Genomic DNA, 18,257 nt, shown 5'->3' on the forward strand with positions numbered 1-18,257 from the left:
TTTAATTATAAATATTAATTTTAAAAATATTAAATTATTAGATTTTGATCTAATGGCAAATAATAAAAGAGAAATTTGAATTTTTATACTTAATTTAACTACTTAATTAAAAAAAATACAAAAAAATATCATTTTTTACACTATATCAAAAATATGTTTTTATACAAAATATTTAAGCCAAATTCAACTTTTTCTTTTTTTGTTGAAAGCCTTTTTTTGTTTATTTTTTTTTTTCAATCGATGAAACTACTCCAACTTATATAATATAAAAATGAGAGATTTTTAATTAGATAGAAAAACTAAGTATAAAAACTCAAATTTTCATAATATTTAAGAGTGCACCCCTATGTATATAATCTAAAAAGCGTTAAAAATAAGTCAATTTTAGATACTTTGTGTACATTTTTTTTTAATTTAAATGAGCATCTCTAATGCATTGCTTGGTCTTCATTTGTTTTTGAAGTCTTTATTTATTTAGCATTGAATGATTTCTCTTGTACTATTTTTTTTTTTTGAATAAAGAAGTTTCATGAAAATTTAACAGGCATCAGCCTTAACAATGTCACACAAAGAAAGCGGAGCATTTAGCTCATTAAAAATACAACCTGACAATAAATAAGACCCCCTAGCAACACAATGGGCAGCCCTATTTGCAGATCGATTAACATAAGAAATAAGGACATTATTCAAACTAGCAACAATAGTACGACAGTCCTCAACCAACAAACCAAACTGGGATGGCATATGCACTGAGCTATTAATTGCTTGAACAACAACTAAAGCGTCAGACTCAACAACCACCCTATCCCAGCCCTTACGCTTTATCCAACTAAGCGCCTCCTTGATGCCAATGACCTCAGCTATTTCTGCAGAAACACAACCCCAACGACTCTCAGAAATAGCTTCAATAAGTTTACCATGGTGATCTTGAGCAACACAACCAAAACCAAACTTTTGGTGAGCTTCAAAAGTCGCACCATCGACATTCACCTTGACCGTATACTCATCAGGTTTACGCCAACAATTACTTTTTGAGATATCCCCCATAGCAAATAAAGCATTAGGTGATTCAAATTTAGTAATTTTCCATTGGCCAAGGACATGTTTTGCCGACTTCACTACTTCCAAAGCAGACCGAGACTTATGGTTCCATTGCACTTCGTTGCGAGCATGCCAAATACTCCAACACACCATTGCAGCCTCTACACTAACCTCCTCACGGCCATCAGCTAGCAGCTCAAAAAACTAGCTACTAAATTCGGCGCTAGAACCCGGAGTCGACTGGTTCACCGCCGAAAGAGCCCAACAAGATTGAGAGAATGGGCAATCCAACAACACATGTACAATAGTCTCCATATGTATATTGCAAAAAGGACACAAGAGATCTACATTTACATGTTTAGAGTGAAGTTGTACCTTAGTTGGGAGGCAACCAGAGCAAGCACGCCAAAGAAAGTGATGAACTTTGGGAGGAATGGGCAGCTGCCATAGATGCTTCCAACAATTCTCATCTTGCAAAAATAACCAATTCCCACTTGAAGATTGAAGGAACTTGTAAGCACTTTTAACTGAATAGAAGCCCGAGGACTTCATGCTCCAAAACCACCCATCTATAGTCCGAGAAGTAGATAATTGGATGCTTCGAATCAGCTGAATATCTCTCTCCTCAAACATATCATTAAGAAGATCAATATCCCAAGTTCTTTCCCCAACAACCATCAGACTCGAAACATTTTGATCAACTAAACTAGGATTACTTGTCAAGACATAAGGATTAGAATCATTTGGAAGCCAAGGATCAAGTAAGATACTAACCGAAGAACCACTTGCAATAGCCCTTCTTGCACCAGCCCTTACAAGCTCTTGAGCAGCCCAAATACTTCTCCAAATAAAGCTTGGATTAGAACCCAATTCAGCATTAAGAAACGAACCTTGTGGGTAATATCTAGCCTTATAGATTCTCGCCACGAGAGTGTCTTCCATAGTAAGCAGGCGCCAACCTTGCTTTCCCAAAAAAGAGAGATTGTAGTCCCGAAGATCACGAAAACCAAGACCACCATAGTGTTTATGTTGAGAAAGCTTCTTCCAACTAGCCCAACTCACGCCTCTACTAGTTGAATTAGATTGGGATTTCCACCAAAACTTCGCCATCATCCCCTCAAGGCTTGTGCAAATTTCTTGAGTTAGGAGAAAAACACTCATTGCATAATTAGGAAGCGCTTGAGCCACAGACTTTATCAACACTTCTTTACCAGCTTTAGACAAAAATTTAGTCTCCCAACCAAATATCTTCTTTTTCATTTTTTCCTTCAAGAAGCCAAGAATAGCATTTTTGTTTCTCCCCATAATACAAGGAAGACCCAAATAGAAGCTATCATCAGAGGCGGCATTTAAACGCATCAAACCACACAAGTGATCACGCACAGGCGAGGTAACATTCTTGCTAAAGAAAACAGAGGATTTAGCAAAATTTACCTGTTGACCTGAAGCAAGCTCATAGCTGTGTAAAAGTCGCAACACACTTTGAGCTTCGTTATCATTGGCCTTGCAAAAAACATAGCTGTCATCTGCAAAAAGCATGTGAGAAACCATAGGAGCACCCCGAGCAACACGAAAACCAGTTAACCAATGATGCCTCTCATAGTGCTTCAACAACAAAGAAAGACCCTCGGCACAGATCAAAAACAAGTAAGGAGACAATGGATCACCTTGACGCAACCCTCTTGACGGAATAATCGGCCCCATAGAATGGCCACCATGAGTAACATTATACCAAACCGTAGTCACACAAAACATGATCAACTGAACCCAATGTTGAGCAAAACCCATACGAAGCAACATGTTCTCAATAAAACTCCACTCAACCCGATCGTATGCCTTACTCATATCAAGTTTAATAGCCATGAATCCCTCCTTCCCTACTCTCTTCCTCTTCAAATAGTGCATAATCTCAAAAGCAACCATAATATTATCAGAAATCAAGCGACCCGGAAGAAAAGCACTTTGATGATTTGAGATCACCACAGGCAAAACTTCCTTAAATCGGTTGGCTAACACTTTCGAAATAATTTTATAAAGCACATTACAAAGAGATATAGGGCGCAAATCAGTCATAGACTCCGGATGTTTTTTCTTAGGAATAAGCACAATATTAGTATGATTTAACTCTCTTGGAAAAGAACCAACAACAAAGAAATTCTTAACAAGAGTGATAATATCATTACTTACAGTGCTCCAACATTTTTGGTAAAAACCCGGCGTCATGCCATCAGGACCCGGAGATTTATCTGGATGCATTTGAAAGAGAGCTCGACGAATCTCCTCATCAGAAATTGGTTCTAACTACCGGTTGTTATGGTCATTAGTAACCGTCGAAGGTACACACTGAAGCACCTCGTGGCCCGAGACAGCTGAGGCAGTAAACAACGTGGAGAAGTAGTCCACCATGACCAAAGGGAGACGCCCTTTCCAATCCACCCAAACACCATCTGAGTCTTTAAGCTTTTGAATGGAGTTTCGACGTCTTCTAGAAGTAGCTGAGGCATGGAAATACTTAGAGTTACTATCCCCTTCACGCAACCAAAGTTGCTTGCTTCGCTGCTTCCAAAAAATCTCACGTTGCAACAACACACTATTCAAGTTAGCTGAAGCATTCTTGTAGTTCTCAACCGACACCCCATCACGGCCCCGCTTCCACTTTTGAACCTCAAGCTTACAATCTTTTATTCTCTTAGGAAAATTCCCCGAATAATCTTTTCCCCAATGCCATAAAACATCACCACAACACTTGATCTTCTCCATAACACCCCTCGGCTCACCATTATCCCAACAACTTTTAACAATCTCAAAAAACAAAGGTTCTTTCAACCATGAATTTTCAAATCGAAAAACATGTCTCTTAGCAACCACCACTTCATTCATCAAATCTAAGTGTAAAGGAGTGTGATCCGAAGTAGACACCTCTAAATTAAAGAGCTTAGCCAAAGGGAAAAAATCTAACCATGATTGAGTCACCATCGCCCGATCAATGCGCACCTCCACCCAATCCGGAGTACCTCTACTTCGCTCCCAAGTGTATGGATAACCATAAAGCTCAAGATCATGTAAACCACAATCCATCAATGCATCATTGAACCCATCAACTAACCACCGTGGATAAGGATGACCACCTTTTTTGTCCTCTTGAGAAGTAACATTATTAAGGTCGCCTATGATACACCAAGGCAAACTTGACTTGTTTTTTAGCTCCCTTATAAGGTCCCATGTTCTTTTTCGTAATGATCTATTCGGCTCACCATATATTCCCGTCAACCGCCAATGCCCTTGGTCACTACCACAAACAACTACATCAATATAGGACAACCCATACTCTAGCACCTGAACATCCTCCTCTTCTCTCCACAACAACGCAACACCCCCACTTCTCCCTTGACAATCCACCGCCAAGGCTCCTTCAAAACCAATCGCCACACGAATTCTTTCAACAATATCTTTTTTAGCAAGAGTTTCACACAAAAACAAGTAACTGGGCTTCTTTTGGACCACAAGATCCTTCAAGAATTGTTGAGCCCACAGGTTCCCAAGCCCATGGCAATTCCAGGAAATAATACTCATTATGATGGGTGGGCCTGTACACCATGGCCCACCTGTGAATCGTTTTTTGACCCATTAACACCAACATCCCCACCAATAGCTTTAGTTGACCCCCCCTCCACGTGAGCTTCAAGGCCCACACGCCCAGTACGCCTCCTCTTACTTTCCATTAACACAACCAAATCTTCCTCAATATTTGCATCATCATCACTTTCCATAAATTCAGAATTTCCATCTATAGCCGATTGCATAATCTCCCTCCCACTTTCCTTAATTATTCCTTTCTTTTTACTCTTCCCTAAAGTCATGGGATCATGATCACCAATATGGTCAACACAATCAACATCCATGATCTTTGGGATAGCCTTAACTCCATGAAGATCTTCAGTCACACGCCCCTCACCACCACGGCCAGCCGCCGCACCACCCTCCTCGGCCCCACTCCGAAGCCACTTAGCACCAACGAGGTAGTTTTTCTTCTTCAAATCCGCCCGTAGCGCCGCACCATACGGTTTGACCAATTGATCCAATGGTTGATCAAAGCGTTTAGGACAAAATCGATCCGCATGCCCAATGATTCCACAAACAAAGCAAAAGGTAGGAAGATGTTCATATTTAAAATTCGCCCAAATCCAATCCCCATTCTCCTTGCAAAGCTTCATCCTCCTCTTTAATGGCTTTTCGATATCCACCGTAGTACGAACACGCAAGTATTCTCTCCAAAGACCATTAAAATTCTTAGGATCCGATTTAACATACGTACCTATGTAAGCTCCCGCACTCCGAACCACCTTTTCCAACATGTATCCAGATTTCAAGTCATGAATCTGAACCCAGAAATCAAGCTTGTGAAGCGCCACTTCCTTAGGGTCTTCTCCCTTATTCAGACGATGAAAAACAAGAGGGCTTCGATTGAACGTCCAAGGGCTACCATCTATAACGGTTTGGACATCCAACTCATGGAAAAACTGAAAAAGATAACGATTCGTACCCAACTCCTTGATAAAAACACCCTTACCTGGCTGCCAAAGAGAAGCCATTAAGTGGCGCATTGCATCAAAGTCCACCGGTCGACCCGTCAGAAACTTCCCCACCAAACACCACCGATCGTCAAAAGTCGTTTCATCACCCTCATCATCTCCCCCAATCAGAACACCTGCTTCCTCATCCTCCAAACTAATCTGAGCGTACTGCTCATTCAAATCGAAATCCACGTGACTGCTCGATGCCATGATGACCAAAAGACAAGATCTTGAAGACAACCTTAAAAAACTTTAGAGAACTTTACCAACATGTCAATAGACAAGACTTTCTTTAAAATATAAAATTGTGAAGAATATAGCCCATAAAATATTTTACTAGTAAGAAAATAGAAATAAAAACTAATTACTACAATTATTTGCTATAATAATTGAAAGGAGAACATAAACATAGTTATGTACTAGATATATTAAAAATAAAACTTCTCTTGTACTATTTTTGGTTTATTATTTTCTGATATTTTAAGTTTCCTATTCAGGGTGCAGATTCATTTCCTAACACTTAATTAGCTTTGACAATTATAAGAATTATGTGTTAAGGGTCTTATACCACATCTTACTTTAATTAGGTCATTAGTATGCATATATATCATGATGGTTCCCATTCTATTAAGGCCCGCTCCAATACTAGCTACTTAGTGGTTGTATTTAATTATTTTTTAATTAGAATATTAATAAACTAATCAATTGAAAAAAAAAAAAAGTGAGCTGTGTTCAACAACAGTTATGCACCTTATATTTAAGGTTGAAAAATTAATATATTTTTTTTGACATTTAATCTCATTTTCTGACAACTACCTCTCATTAGCAACTGCATTGGAGTTGCACTAAAGATGACACTCCACAACAAGCTAGCTTTCGAAAGGACCAAGCATAATTCTCTCACAATAAATATTGTGATGAAATTTAAATCCTTACCCAAACAAAAAAGGGTGCTAGTAAAAAATTTTCTACCACTGTACCACACAGTGAATTAGAAAGTTTGGAATTTGGATGGGTTTCCTCTATTTTTCTTTAGAGGGTATTTATTTATTTTAATAATACTTTATTATTAAAAATAATGAAAAAATGAGCTTAGAAAACATAGTGGCTTGGCCTTAGCCCAGTAATTTTGCAAAGAAATGTATATTTTTGCAGAAATTAGAAACGTAAAATTTTATCAAAGTTAAAATTGTAACAACAAAGGTGTCGTGGTGTAGTTGGTTATCACGTCAGTCTAACACACTGAAGGTCTCCGGTTCGAACCCGGGCGACGCCATGATTTTCAAGTTTTAGATTTTTTTCTTTAATATTTTTCCCGTATTCAGCAAGAGGATCACACGACGTCGTTTATAAAATCAGCAATTCTCAACCCTCTACGCATTCCCCGCCTAAAACCGCGTCGAGGGAGTAGTACTAGCGATCATCCTTTCCCTATTCCTAACGTCCACGTCATCAACCTCCAACAACTCCCAACCAATAAATTTAATCCTTCGCATCATTTACTTTCTTCCCATTGGTCCCATTATCCACGTCATTACTTCCTTAGATTCCCCACCACATATCCAGAACATTCCTTCTCTCGCCTATTTCCTCTCTCTAAAACCCAACTTCTTTTCAACGACTCTATTCCATTTTTCATTCTCAAATTATCCACCGCCAAACCAAAATCTCTTATTAAACGACAATGGCGCCCAGGTCGTTTAACCTACGCACAGCGTTCTTTCTTCTCGTCGTTTCGCTATCTCCTTTATCTTCTTCGGCTCTGGTTTCGTCTTCCGATTTCTCAACCCCATACCCAAAAGCTATTTCTGTAAGTAATTGGTGGAATTTTTTCGATTCTGTTTTTCTTTCTTGAATTTTTAGCTTTTAATTATATATATTTATAGGATTTGAGAGATGCTACGGTGAAATGGTTGGGGCTTCAGGCTGAGGACTTGAAGATATCTGGTTTTGATTTGAGAGATGCGCGGGTAGGACATTCGGTTGCGTACGAGTTCGATGTTGAGGTTGATAACAAGGTCCTTCCTTTCAAGCTTTTGGAGGATATTGACAAATGGGACTACGTTGATTTGCCCATTTTTAGGGTTGAGAATGGGCTAGTTGAGAAGAGTAAATTGGAAAGTGGGTTACCTCCTGTTTTGGCCCCGTTTCAGCTCGCTGGCCCAATGGAGCTTTGGATTCAAGACGCCAAGGATATGAGGATCTCCCTCCCTGTAAGTATATCTCAAGGATTGTTTGAAATTTCTCTTCCTTATCATTGGTATAGTTGATAAGGTATTTGATGATACTAGTATGAGATGATTTTCTTGTGAAACAAAGTTGCCTAGATGATTTTCAATTCCTGATACATGGACAAGATCATAAGAAATCATGAAGATAGTGTGTTGATATTTCAGAATTCCAAGGAAGATATATTTCTGAGCATTTTTTTTTTAAGTTTCTGATGATAGTTATAATACGTACTATGACTAGGGGATTCTTCTGTTGAAAATCCATGTTGCTTGGATGAATTTGGATTGCTAAGGTATAGAAGATATCACAAGAATATCTTAAAGACTGTTGCTTTTTTATTTGAAAAATTGAATGGTTGACTTTTAAATTCTTATACTGTAGAGTGAAATCAAAATTTTGATTTGAGCCGCTTAGCTTCTTTTAAAATTAAATACATTGTATTGAATGATAAGATTCTGGATACGATTTGTGTTATGAAGTTTATAATGACACTGACTTTTGCGATGTAACTCTAATTTGCAGCATGATGTGGATGCTGGTGTTTTGAAGAAAATTATATTAGCAGATGGTGCCGTGGTTACGATCAAGGGTGCCAGATCGGTTAGTTTGCGCCACCCACTTGATCTGCCTCTTCCTTTCAATCGAACTGGCAATGGCTTTGCCTCTGGTCTACTTACCCTGGCTGAATGGCTACGCCATGCTTCCCGCACTCAAGGCTCTCCACTGCTCTCACTTCGCATTGTTGGCCCCACTTCTATCACATCCCCATCGTCATCATCATCCTCTTCCAGTAACAGGCTTAAGCTTAAGCGACTTGCGCCAGGTCTTGTGGAGCTGTCCTCGCCCTCTAAAACTAAAGCTATTGAGACCCTTTCATCTGTTGATCTCTCAAATGAGGTCACTTCCCTCTTAAGTCCTAGCCAGTTCACCACCTTGTGGCCTCTTGTTTCCATCAATGGGTCCAACTCAAAAGTAGTTGGTTTTGAGACGCTACTCGCTTCTGTTCTGGGTCCTAATGCTAACAACAAAGGCTCCTTTAAGTTGCTGAAGGCTGATGTTTCATCTCAAACCTATTTGAAGATTGGCTTTGCGGCAGAGAAGAAGTTGAAAGAAGGAGATGATGCTTACTGGGAAGGTTTACCTGAATGGAGAACAAAGCCTGAGACAGTAAAGATGCATTTTGAGGTACTTGCTAAGGTAGATGGTGACAAGGTTGTGCCTGAGAGAATAGTACCTATTAAACCAGTTGTTGTGGAAGACACTGTGGCACTTAATGTACTTACTGGGAACGTGACAATGTCAAGGACTCCTATTATTTACCCTCCTCCTGACCCCTTCACACTGTAAATTGGTGTACATCATAAGGTGTGATTTCCTGGTCACAGGGTTTAAGTGTAAAGATAAAGTGTGTTTTGCCCCATTTTAAGTTTATTAGAATAGAATTATACCGTTAAAGATATGGACTTCACTATGTAGGTCGCCATTTTCACTTATACTTCCCCGAGGTTGGTTACTATAATATTAAAAACCAAGTATAAGTTTGTATTGTACATAACCCGGATGAGTGAGTGGTTGAGAGGCTTGAGACTTGAACATAGTGATACATCTTGAGTTGAATTTAAGAAAGAAGAACTTTTTTATGTTTTATTTAACATGATCTTAACTCATGGCCTCAAGCTGATAGTTGTAAATTGTCTGGTTCCGAAATCTGCTATAATCATATAACAAAGTAGATTCGTTTCCATCAGGTGGTTCCAGATACAAACTACTTGTTATAATACATTATAATTACATAAGAACAATTTCACTGACTGCCTTCATTTTATTTCTTGATGAATGATACCCCCTTCTGAATGCTTTCTGCCAACTCCTTTTTTGCTTTCTCCAATCCAATCCTGATTAGAGATGAGTAAATTAACTCAGTTGTACTGTGATTATATCATTTAGTTATGTAAAAACAATAGAAAATAGCTGTTTTATTTATACCTCTCGTACTCATTTAGTGGCCCAAGTTGGAAAACTTCTTCAGCTCCACTACGGCCTAGCCGAACCTTGGTTGCGAAGAAAGGAAGTTCTGTCACCTGTCATTTGAAAACATTTTACAAGTTTAGAAGTTGTTATCAGAAAAAATATGTATCTCAAGCTCGTGACACCAAACTTTACCTGAGAAGATACAAAAGAGCATTCCACAACATTAGCATCTCCTCTCAGTCCTCTAAGACATGCATCAGCAAATTTAACAGCTGCATATGCCTATAAATGTTTTGTTTTTCACTTGTGAGAAACATAAGCTTTTACTTACAACAATAAGTTGGTAAGTCAACATGTAATGATGTTGGATGTTTTGAGTAAATTATGGCTAACCATTGACAAAGTTGCGGAGCCAGTCCCAGCTTTTGCCTGCAACAAATGAATAAAAAAACTGTTAAAAATCAATGTAATGTTAAACAAAATCCCAGTTTTGGTTTGCAATATCAAGTATCATTCTTGGTCGTTTTTCAAGGGATTACCTCGACAACTTCTGTTCCACCATTTTGAATGCGATCGGTCAGGTATTCTATTTCTTGTTGGGTGAAGGAAGAGGGAGGCTTCACCTGTCCCAGAGAGATATGTATTGTATCTGTTATTATTGTTTAAAACAATGATGGAAAACAAAAGAAAAGGTTCTAAATTACCTGTGACAGAAGTGGCAAGATTGTCACTCCTGCATGACCTCCAACGACAGGCACATCAACTTCCCTAGGATCAAGTCCCAGAACTTCTGCCTGCAATAAAATCATTTAAACGAACATGAACACAGTCGATGAACATGTCTAAATAGTGGTTTTAAGAGCAGTGGTCAAGTGTAACATTATCAAGTATCATGGTTACTAAGTAGCATAGTAGACTATGAAGAAAGCTGATTAATGAACCCTTTTGAGTGATTCTTACAACAAAAGTGTTTGCTCTGACAACATCAAGCATTGTGACCCCGAGAAGTCTCTTCGGATCATATATTCCAGCCTTTTTGAAAACCTCTGCCGCAATTGGAACCGTTGAATTAACAGGGTTACTGATCAAGTTAACAATTGCTCTGGGGCAGCTCTTGGCAATTCCTTCACAAAGTGTCTTAACAATTCCAGCATTGATCTTAAAAAGATCATCCCTAGTCATTCCTGGCTTTCTTGGCACACCAGCAGGAATGATTACAAGGTCCATTCCTGTAAGAGCACTCTCAAGCTGTGGTTGCCCCAGAAAACCCCTCACCTAAAATTCCATAAGAAACAATAAAGTATTTTACACCTACTTCCAAACACTATGAGCTAAAAAGAGAAAAAGGGCCAAAAGAAGAAAATTAACATAATAAGGCATTATTACCACAGCACCAGTGTCCATGTGACTGATATCAGCTGTGACACCAGGGGAGTTAACAACATCATAGAGATGAAGAACTGAAACAAGTGGATTCATTTTCATTAGCATTGCCAGAGGTTGGCCTATGCCTCCAGCAGCACCCAATATAGCCACTTTGAAGCCCGGAGCTCCACCTTTGGCTCGGCAGTTAGCTCTCATCATCACCTCAGAACTATCTTCCATAATCTATAGTTACACCATAAAATCTCATGCTAAGCATAACAAACATAGCAAATATCATTTCAAAACATACATGGAAATAAGCTTACCTGGGAATTTGAAGGGTAAAGATGACCTGAGATCTTTGCAATGCGTTGGTTAGTCTTCTGTTCCATTTTCTAGTGTTTTTACTTGCAATGAAGAAGATTGATGATTGAGTAAAGGATATCAGAAAATTATATGTAGAGTATAAATAAGTGATTTAGGGAGGGGAAATAAATAGATAAATGAAAAGAAAAATACATATATTATATTTAAGGATTGGATGGCAAGAAGTTGACATAACCGTTGGAATAATTTTCTCAACAATTTATTTTATTTTATTATATTTTTTTTTGTGGAAACTAAACATTCTTCTAAACTCTTATCCTATCTCATTCTCAGCTGTGGCTCTTACTAATTTCTCAATCTATTTGGCAAAATTTTATATTTTTCCCTTAGATTTTATTAAGTTGCTAAGTTATCATGGATTGGATTGGATCCTCTGTTATCGACCACACAAAATGTTGCATGAGGAGACACGTGGTGACACAAATGTGAACCTGGATTCATGGGATTATATTCAAATGAGAAAATTTGGGATGTAATAGCAGCACCATCTCGCCTAGTATATCCTTTGGTGTCACAGCTTCCTTTTAAGTTAGGATTCCAAGGTGAAGATAAAGCATATTAAGATGAGTAATGATATTTGTATACACATAATACATTCATATGGTAAGTTATTTTTGATAGGTATTTACCAAAATTTTTACAAACTAATTAAGTAAGAGCTTAAGAAATACTAAAAATAGTAAATAAAATACAATAGATTTTATGTGGTTTAGGCGTTAAATATTTCTAATCCACGAGTTAGTATATTGACTTTAAAGGATTGTAAAATGTATTACGAATGGTGTTTATGAGAAAACTCTAACTCTAGTTCTTTAGGTTTCTCTTGAAGATGAAGAAAGCTTAGAGAGTATTTTAGCAAAGCTTCAGCTATGTCATTTTTTTGATCCCCCTTTGTGAGAAAGTGAAGGGGTTTATGTTGGGATTTTACGCCATAAATAAAACTCATTTCAATATAATTTTATTTGTTATCAATAAAAGAATTGAAGTTATTTATCTTTACATGTATTTTTCATGCTTAAGGTTTGATATACAATTTCTGTTAAATTCAGAACATATAATTACTCACAATTATAGTAATGTCAACACAGTGAAAGGTAATTGTGATTATATATTTTAAAAGTTTATGTCCCATGATTCATCAGTGCACTGGATTTACACTGATGTGATAGTCAGCGATAAAGTTTACTTACACCTTGGATAAGTGTTATGTTCTTTCCAAGGCATTGGTAAAGTATGCCAGTATCAGATGTATGAAGTATACATTGGACTGGACTGGTATTGAACTTGGTAAAAGTATTATAAACTTACCGTTGTATCTTTCTAAGTCAATAACACTGGTTGATCTTAGATCAAAAGATCTTAATCTTGATATGGTTAGGTTCGATCTCAAGAGTGTTATTTATGTTCTCAGAGTTCTTCGTTAAAGCTTACCAATTGGTTCGGGCAACACATACAACTTGGGAACATGATAGTACAATTGAGTGAGAGCGTTAATCATAGATATGAAATCTATAGCTTCTGTCTAAATACAAAAGTGAAATAATAATTTTCTTCGAGCTTGGCTTAATAGAGATAAATGGAAGAGCTCTTATTTCAGTAATTATACTGAAATATCATTTATAGAAAACTAAGTGTTCTAAGGATAAAATATATTGAGGGGTAGAACGATAAATTTGTCCCTACTCGGTGTAAATCATCTATAGAAGATCTTTGATTATTTAGATTAGAGCAATTAATAATTCATAGCATATCTAATTCTTAGAATACATAGAGTGCTTTATACAATTAAGAGTGTAATTCTAAATCTATAGTGGCGCAAGGAGAAATTTATAAGTTAGAGAATTTACTTAGTAAATTCTAGATCTACTTATTAGAAGCTTGATTATATAGGCCCATGGTTCCCACACTAGTTGAGATAATACTGCTTGCACATAGTAGTAGGTACATTGACACACTGAACCCAGTCATCCGTCACATGAACCATCCTACTTGTGAAGATCCATTTACTTTATTTAAATAATTGTATTAGGCTAATTATATTAATTTAACCTAATTAAAAGTGATTAGCAACATAATTAATTTTAAAATAAATAAAATTAGTTTTTTATTAGATTATTTTAAAATTAATTTAGAAAAACACACTTAGTTTAATAAAATATATATTCTTATTTCTAGTAACTAATTTATATTTTTTAATGTTTAATTAATTATAAAAATATATTTAAGTTAAAAATTAATCTTAATTAATTTATATCAACTTAAGAATATTTTTCTTAGATATTAAATTAGAATTAATAATTAAGTTAATTTTATTCAATATACTTAATTATTTGTTTTTAATTTTGATATATTTAATTAAATAGAAAAATTAATATTTAAGTTCAAGACACTTAAATATTAGAAATTTTTCAAGAAATTTAATTAAATAAGAAAATTATATTTAATTGAGCTTGATCTAGTTCAAACTAGGACATCGTCACCATTGTTCCTTTCCCACTTAATGCTCTATCAATCTCATTTGGGTCAGTTCTTGGTTTGCTAATTCTAATTCCCTCAACTCCAACCATGTACTCTGAATAAAATTCCGCAGCCTATTCAGATATGTAGCACTCAACCATAGAGGCTTCTGGTCGATAGTGGTTACACACATAATGTAACGTCCCCGCTTCAAGCCTCCATTGGGTCCTTACACCCACGGAATAAATGGCTCTTATACACGAGTACGTCACTCTGGCTGCTTCCCGGATTGATGACTGACCCTACAGACCAACACGAGTGTTTTCAGCGTGCTTTGTCCTCACTCGCACGCATCCTGGGAAAACTTCCCAGGAGGTCACCCATCATTGAAATTGCTCCCAAGCCAAGCACGCTTAACTGTGGAGTTCTTTCGTGATGGGCTACCGAAAAACAAGATGCACCTTGTTGATATAGGTAGTACCAATCAATCCATTTAAGCTCTCTTCAACTGTGTAGTCCCATACCCACACAGCCTCAGAATCATCCCACTTGACCTTCCCCAGGCGGTGTGGGATTGCACAGCTTACCCGGTGTTTCCCCCTACGGATCACGGGACTGCGGCCGTCACGATCACCCCCGCCACGGGGTCCGAGCGTCCTCGTCGACCACACTTCCGGCCGGGTCGAGGCTGCAATACCATTTGTAACGTCCCCGCTTCAAGCCTCCATTGGGTCCTTACACCCACGGAATAAATGGCTCTTATACACGAGTACGTCACTGCGTTGCTTCCGGATTGATGGTGACCCTACGGACCAACACGAGTGTTTTCGGCGTGCTTTGTCCTCACTCGCACGCATCTGGGAAAACTTCCCGGGAGGTCACCCATCCTGAAATTGCTCCAGGCCAAGCACGCTTAACTGTGGAGTTCTTTCGTGATGGGCTACCGAAAAACAAGATGCACCTTGTTGATATAAGTAGTACCAATCAATCCATTTAAGCTCTCTTCAGCTGTGTAGTCCCATACCCACACAGCCTTAGAATAATCTCACTTGACCTTCCCCAGGCGATGTGGGATTGTACAGCTTACCCGGTATTTCCCCTTACGGATCACGGGACTACTGACTGTCACAATTTCGGGGACATCCGATAAAATTGTGACAGTCAGTAGTCCCGTGATCCGTAGGGGGAAACACCGGGTAAGCTGTGCAATCCCACACCGCCTGGGGAAGGTCAAGTGGGATGATTCTGAGGCTGTGTGGGTATGGGACTACACAGTTGAAGAGAGCTTAAATGGATTGATTGGTACTACCTATGTCAACAAGGTGCATCTTGTTTTTTGGTAGCCCATCACGAAAGAACTCCACAGTTAAGCGTGCTTGACCTGGGAGCAATTTCAGGATGGGTGACCTCCTGGGAAGTTTTCCCAGGAAGCGTGCGAGTGAGGACAAAGCACGCTGGAAACACTCGTGTTGGTCTGTAGGGTCAGTCATCGATCCAGGAAGCAGCCAGAGTGACGTACTCGTGTATAAGAGCCATTCATTCCGTGGGTGTAAGGGCCCAATGGAGGCTTGAAGCGGGGACGTTACACATAATTTTTAAGTACCTTCATATTTCTTTCAAATGGATACATCCATCTTGCCCGTATTGGCCCACACAATCTTGCTTCTCTCACTAGATGAACCATTAAATGTATCATGATGTCGAAAAAAGATGGCGAAAATTTTTCTGAGGCTACACAATGTTTTGACTACATCTTCATGTAATGCATCTAATTTATCCATTTATTTTTTCCTTTTGGACAAAGTGAAACAAGAAGGAGGCAAATATAATCGTTCAACTTTCTTTTCAAATGCCAAAGATTGTCAGATACCCATTTCAACAAGATTTAAATGACTATTTAAACCATCCTTAGTTTTGTCGGGAATATCAAGTAGGGTACTAATAATACTCTCACACACATTTTTTTTTTTCAATATTCATGACATCTAAGAAATGTCGCACCAGTAAATTTTTCCAATATGGACGACAAAAGAAGATTTGCTTTCTTTGAAAACAACCATTTATCTTCTTATTTTTTGTGTGTCTTTTCATACTTAAAATCAACTAGTTCTACTTCTTGGAGAATTTATTTCCCTGGCAGTGGCAAAGGAGTCATATCTCCTTCTTCAGTACCATTGAATCTTTCTTCTTCCATCTATCAGGATGATTTGTAGGCAAGTACCATTTATGACCCATATAACACATCTTGTGTCTATTTTCCAAGTGACGAGCAATGTGTTAGTGCAAAAAATTAAACAACCTTTGTAACCTTTTGTGCTTAAGCCTGATAAATTAATGTAAGCTAAAAAATCATTAATAGTCCATAATAAAACTGCTTTTAGATTAAATAATTATTTTTTAAAACCATCATATGCCTGAACACTATTCTCATACAATTCTATTAAATCATCAATCAATGGTTCAAATATACATCGATATTATGTCCAAGTTATTGCAGGCTTGATATCATTAAAGAAAGCATATTAAATTTTCTTTTCATGACTAACCAGGGAGGAAGATTGTACATAACAAGGAAGACAGACTATGAACTATGACGACTACTTAGAGATCTATGTGGATTTACTCCATCCGTAGACAGGCCAGGACGAATATGTCTTGGTTTAGATTTGAATTCATGATTTATGTAGTTTAGTTTTTTCCAAGCTTGAGAATTTGCAGGATGTTTGATTTTTTCATCTTTCACTCTCTTAGTCTTGTGCCAAATCAAATTTTTCAGAATGTTTAGCACTACGATATAATCGTTTAAGTTGTAGAATCAAAGGCATGCACCACATCAATTTTGAGAGGATAAGTTTCCTATTCTCCTTACTCTTGTTTATTTTATAGCGAAATAAACAACATGTTGGGAAATTGTCCATGTCTATATATTCCTTACGATATAAAATACAATCGTTCGGACATGCATGGATCTTTTACACTTTAATCTAATGGAATTTAAAGTCTTTTTCACTTCATATGTAAATTTTGAGAAGCAATTGTCAAATGGAAAGAATCTTTAAAAGAAGCTGAAAATTGAGTAAAATATTTATCGCTCACTCTATTTTCTGTTTTGATGTTGTAAAATTTTACTATTGTTGGTAATCTTAGTTTTTTACAACCATCAAACATGGGTTTATCTGCATCACTTAAAAAATTATCGAATTTTTTAGGATCAATAAGAAATTTCACCTGTGCTTCGTCAAACAAGTCCAATGGATGATCGTCGAAATCATTACCCTCAATAACATTTACCTCATGCTTCCTTAATGGATATGGATCATTAGCTAAATGTTCGCAATGTCAATACCAAATAGTATAATTTCTATTAAAACCTCTCAAATACACATAATCTTTAATCATTGTAATATTTCTTTTGATCTATTATAACAATCTGCACATGGACAATAAATACATTCAGGATTTCTACAATTCTTTAGGGAAAACTATATAAATGCATTGAATTCTGCTTGAAATCACAGTGTGTCTCTCTCCTCACGCATCCATGATTTGTCCATAACAAAAATCCTAACAAAAAAATTTCAGTATTTAGTAATTAAGTATAACTAGTTACTACTTACATAATGAAACTAACTAGAATTCCCACAATTATTTTATATTTATATATTACTATAATACTGATTTTAGTTTAGTTCTTGTTATTAAATTACTCATTTTAAATATTGGCATGATAACTAGTAACTAATTCTAAATAGTTACTAGTTATATAAGTTGTAATTAACTAACTAATTTCTTACAACTAGCTAGTAATTAACTAATTATTTGTGTTATGCATAAGGCTTTTTCTTTAATATATACATGTGTGTATATTTAGTAAATATATTGCAGAACCTACTTCACTATATGAATGAATATTTAAGATATTCACACTTCAGTAAACATTAGGGCTGTTCATATAAACCGAGAAACCGCGGTTTAAATTCGGACCACTACAATCCGAACCATTATAAACCGTAACTGGGGAAACCGTTTTTTGTGGTTTGGTCAATCCGGACCGTTTACGTCGTAATGGTTCGGTTGCGGTTCGTAATAAATAATTAACGATTAAACCGGACCGGACCGTTTATAATAAATAATTAATTTATATATTTTGTTATATGTGACTATATGTGTGTCAAGTTTTTTATTGCATGAATTTTAGATTTTGATGTTATGTTTGACTTTTGAGAATGT

At 37.0% G+C, this 18,257-nt stretch overlaps 3 protein-coding genes and 1 non-coding gene across 4 annotated transcripts; 2 read left to right on the forward strand and 2 right to left on the reverse strand.

Annotated features, from left to right (window-relative positions):
• Window positions 1-537: 537 nt before the first annotated feature.
• On the reverse strand, window positions 538-1,194 carry LOC133032012 (uncharacterized). The gene has a single exon (XM_061105819.1). It carries the CDS (start codon window positions 1,192-1,194, stop codon window positions 538-540), a length of 657 nt encoding a protein of 218 aa, XP_060961802.1.
• Window positions 1,195-6,817: 5,623 nt separating this feature from the next.
• Window positions 6,818-6,891, forward strand: TRNAV-AAC (transfer RNA valine (anticodon AAC)). The gene has a single exon. It is a non-coding gene; the product is annotated as a tRNA-Val (tRNA).
• A 301-nt stretch (window positions 6,892-7,192) lies between these two features.
• LOC115704217 (protein TUNICAMYCIN INDUCED 1) lies at window positions 7,193-9,494 on the forward strand. The gene is made up of 3 exons (XM_030631435.2): window positions 7,193-7,425; window positions 7,502-7,828; window positions 8,370-9,494. Exons 1-3 carry the CDS (start codon window positions 7,300-7,302, stop codon window positions 9,192-9,194), a joined length of 1,278 nt encoding a protein of 425 aa, XP_030487295.2. The 5' UTR covers window positions 7,193-7,299; the 3' UTR covers window positions 9,195-9,494.
• LOC133031648 (malate dehydrogenase, glyoxysomal) lies at window positions 9,460-12,060 on the reverse strand. The gene is made up of 9 exons (XM_061105133.1): window positions 11,510-12,060; window positions 11,205-11,426; window positions 10,779-11,093; window positions 10,523-10,612; window positions 10,358-10,441; window positions 10,212-10,247; window positions 10,011-10,100; window positions 9,834-9,928; window positions 9,460-9,742 (listed from the first exon to the last, which is right to left on the reverse strand). Exons 1-9 carry the CDS (start codon window positions 11,573-11,575, stop codon window positions 9,670-9,672), a joined length of 1,071 nt encoding a protein of 356 aa, XP_060961116.1. The 5' UTR covers window positions 11,576-12,060; the 3' UTR covers window positions 9,460-9,669.
• Window positions 12,061-18,257: the final 6,197 nt, after the last annotated feature.

Source organism: Cannabis sativa, chromosome X, assembly GCF_029168945.1.
Source record: "Cannabis sativa cultivar Pink pepper isolate KNU-18-1 chromosome X, ASM2916894v1, whole genome shotgun sequence".
NCBI lineage: Eukaryota > Viridiplantae > Streptophyta > Magnoliopsida > Rosales > Cannabaceae > Cannabis > Cannabis sativa.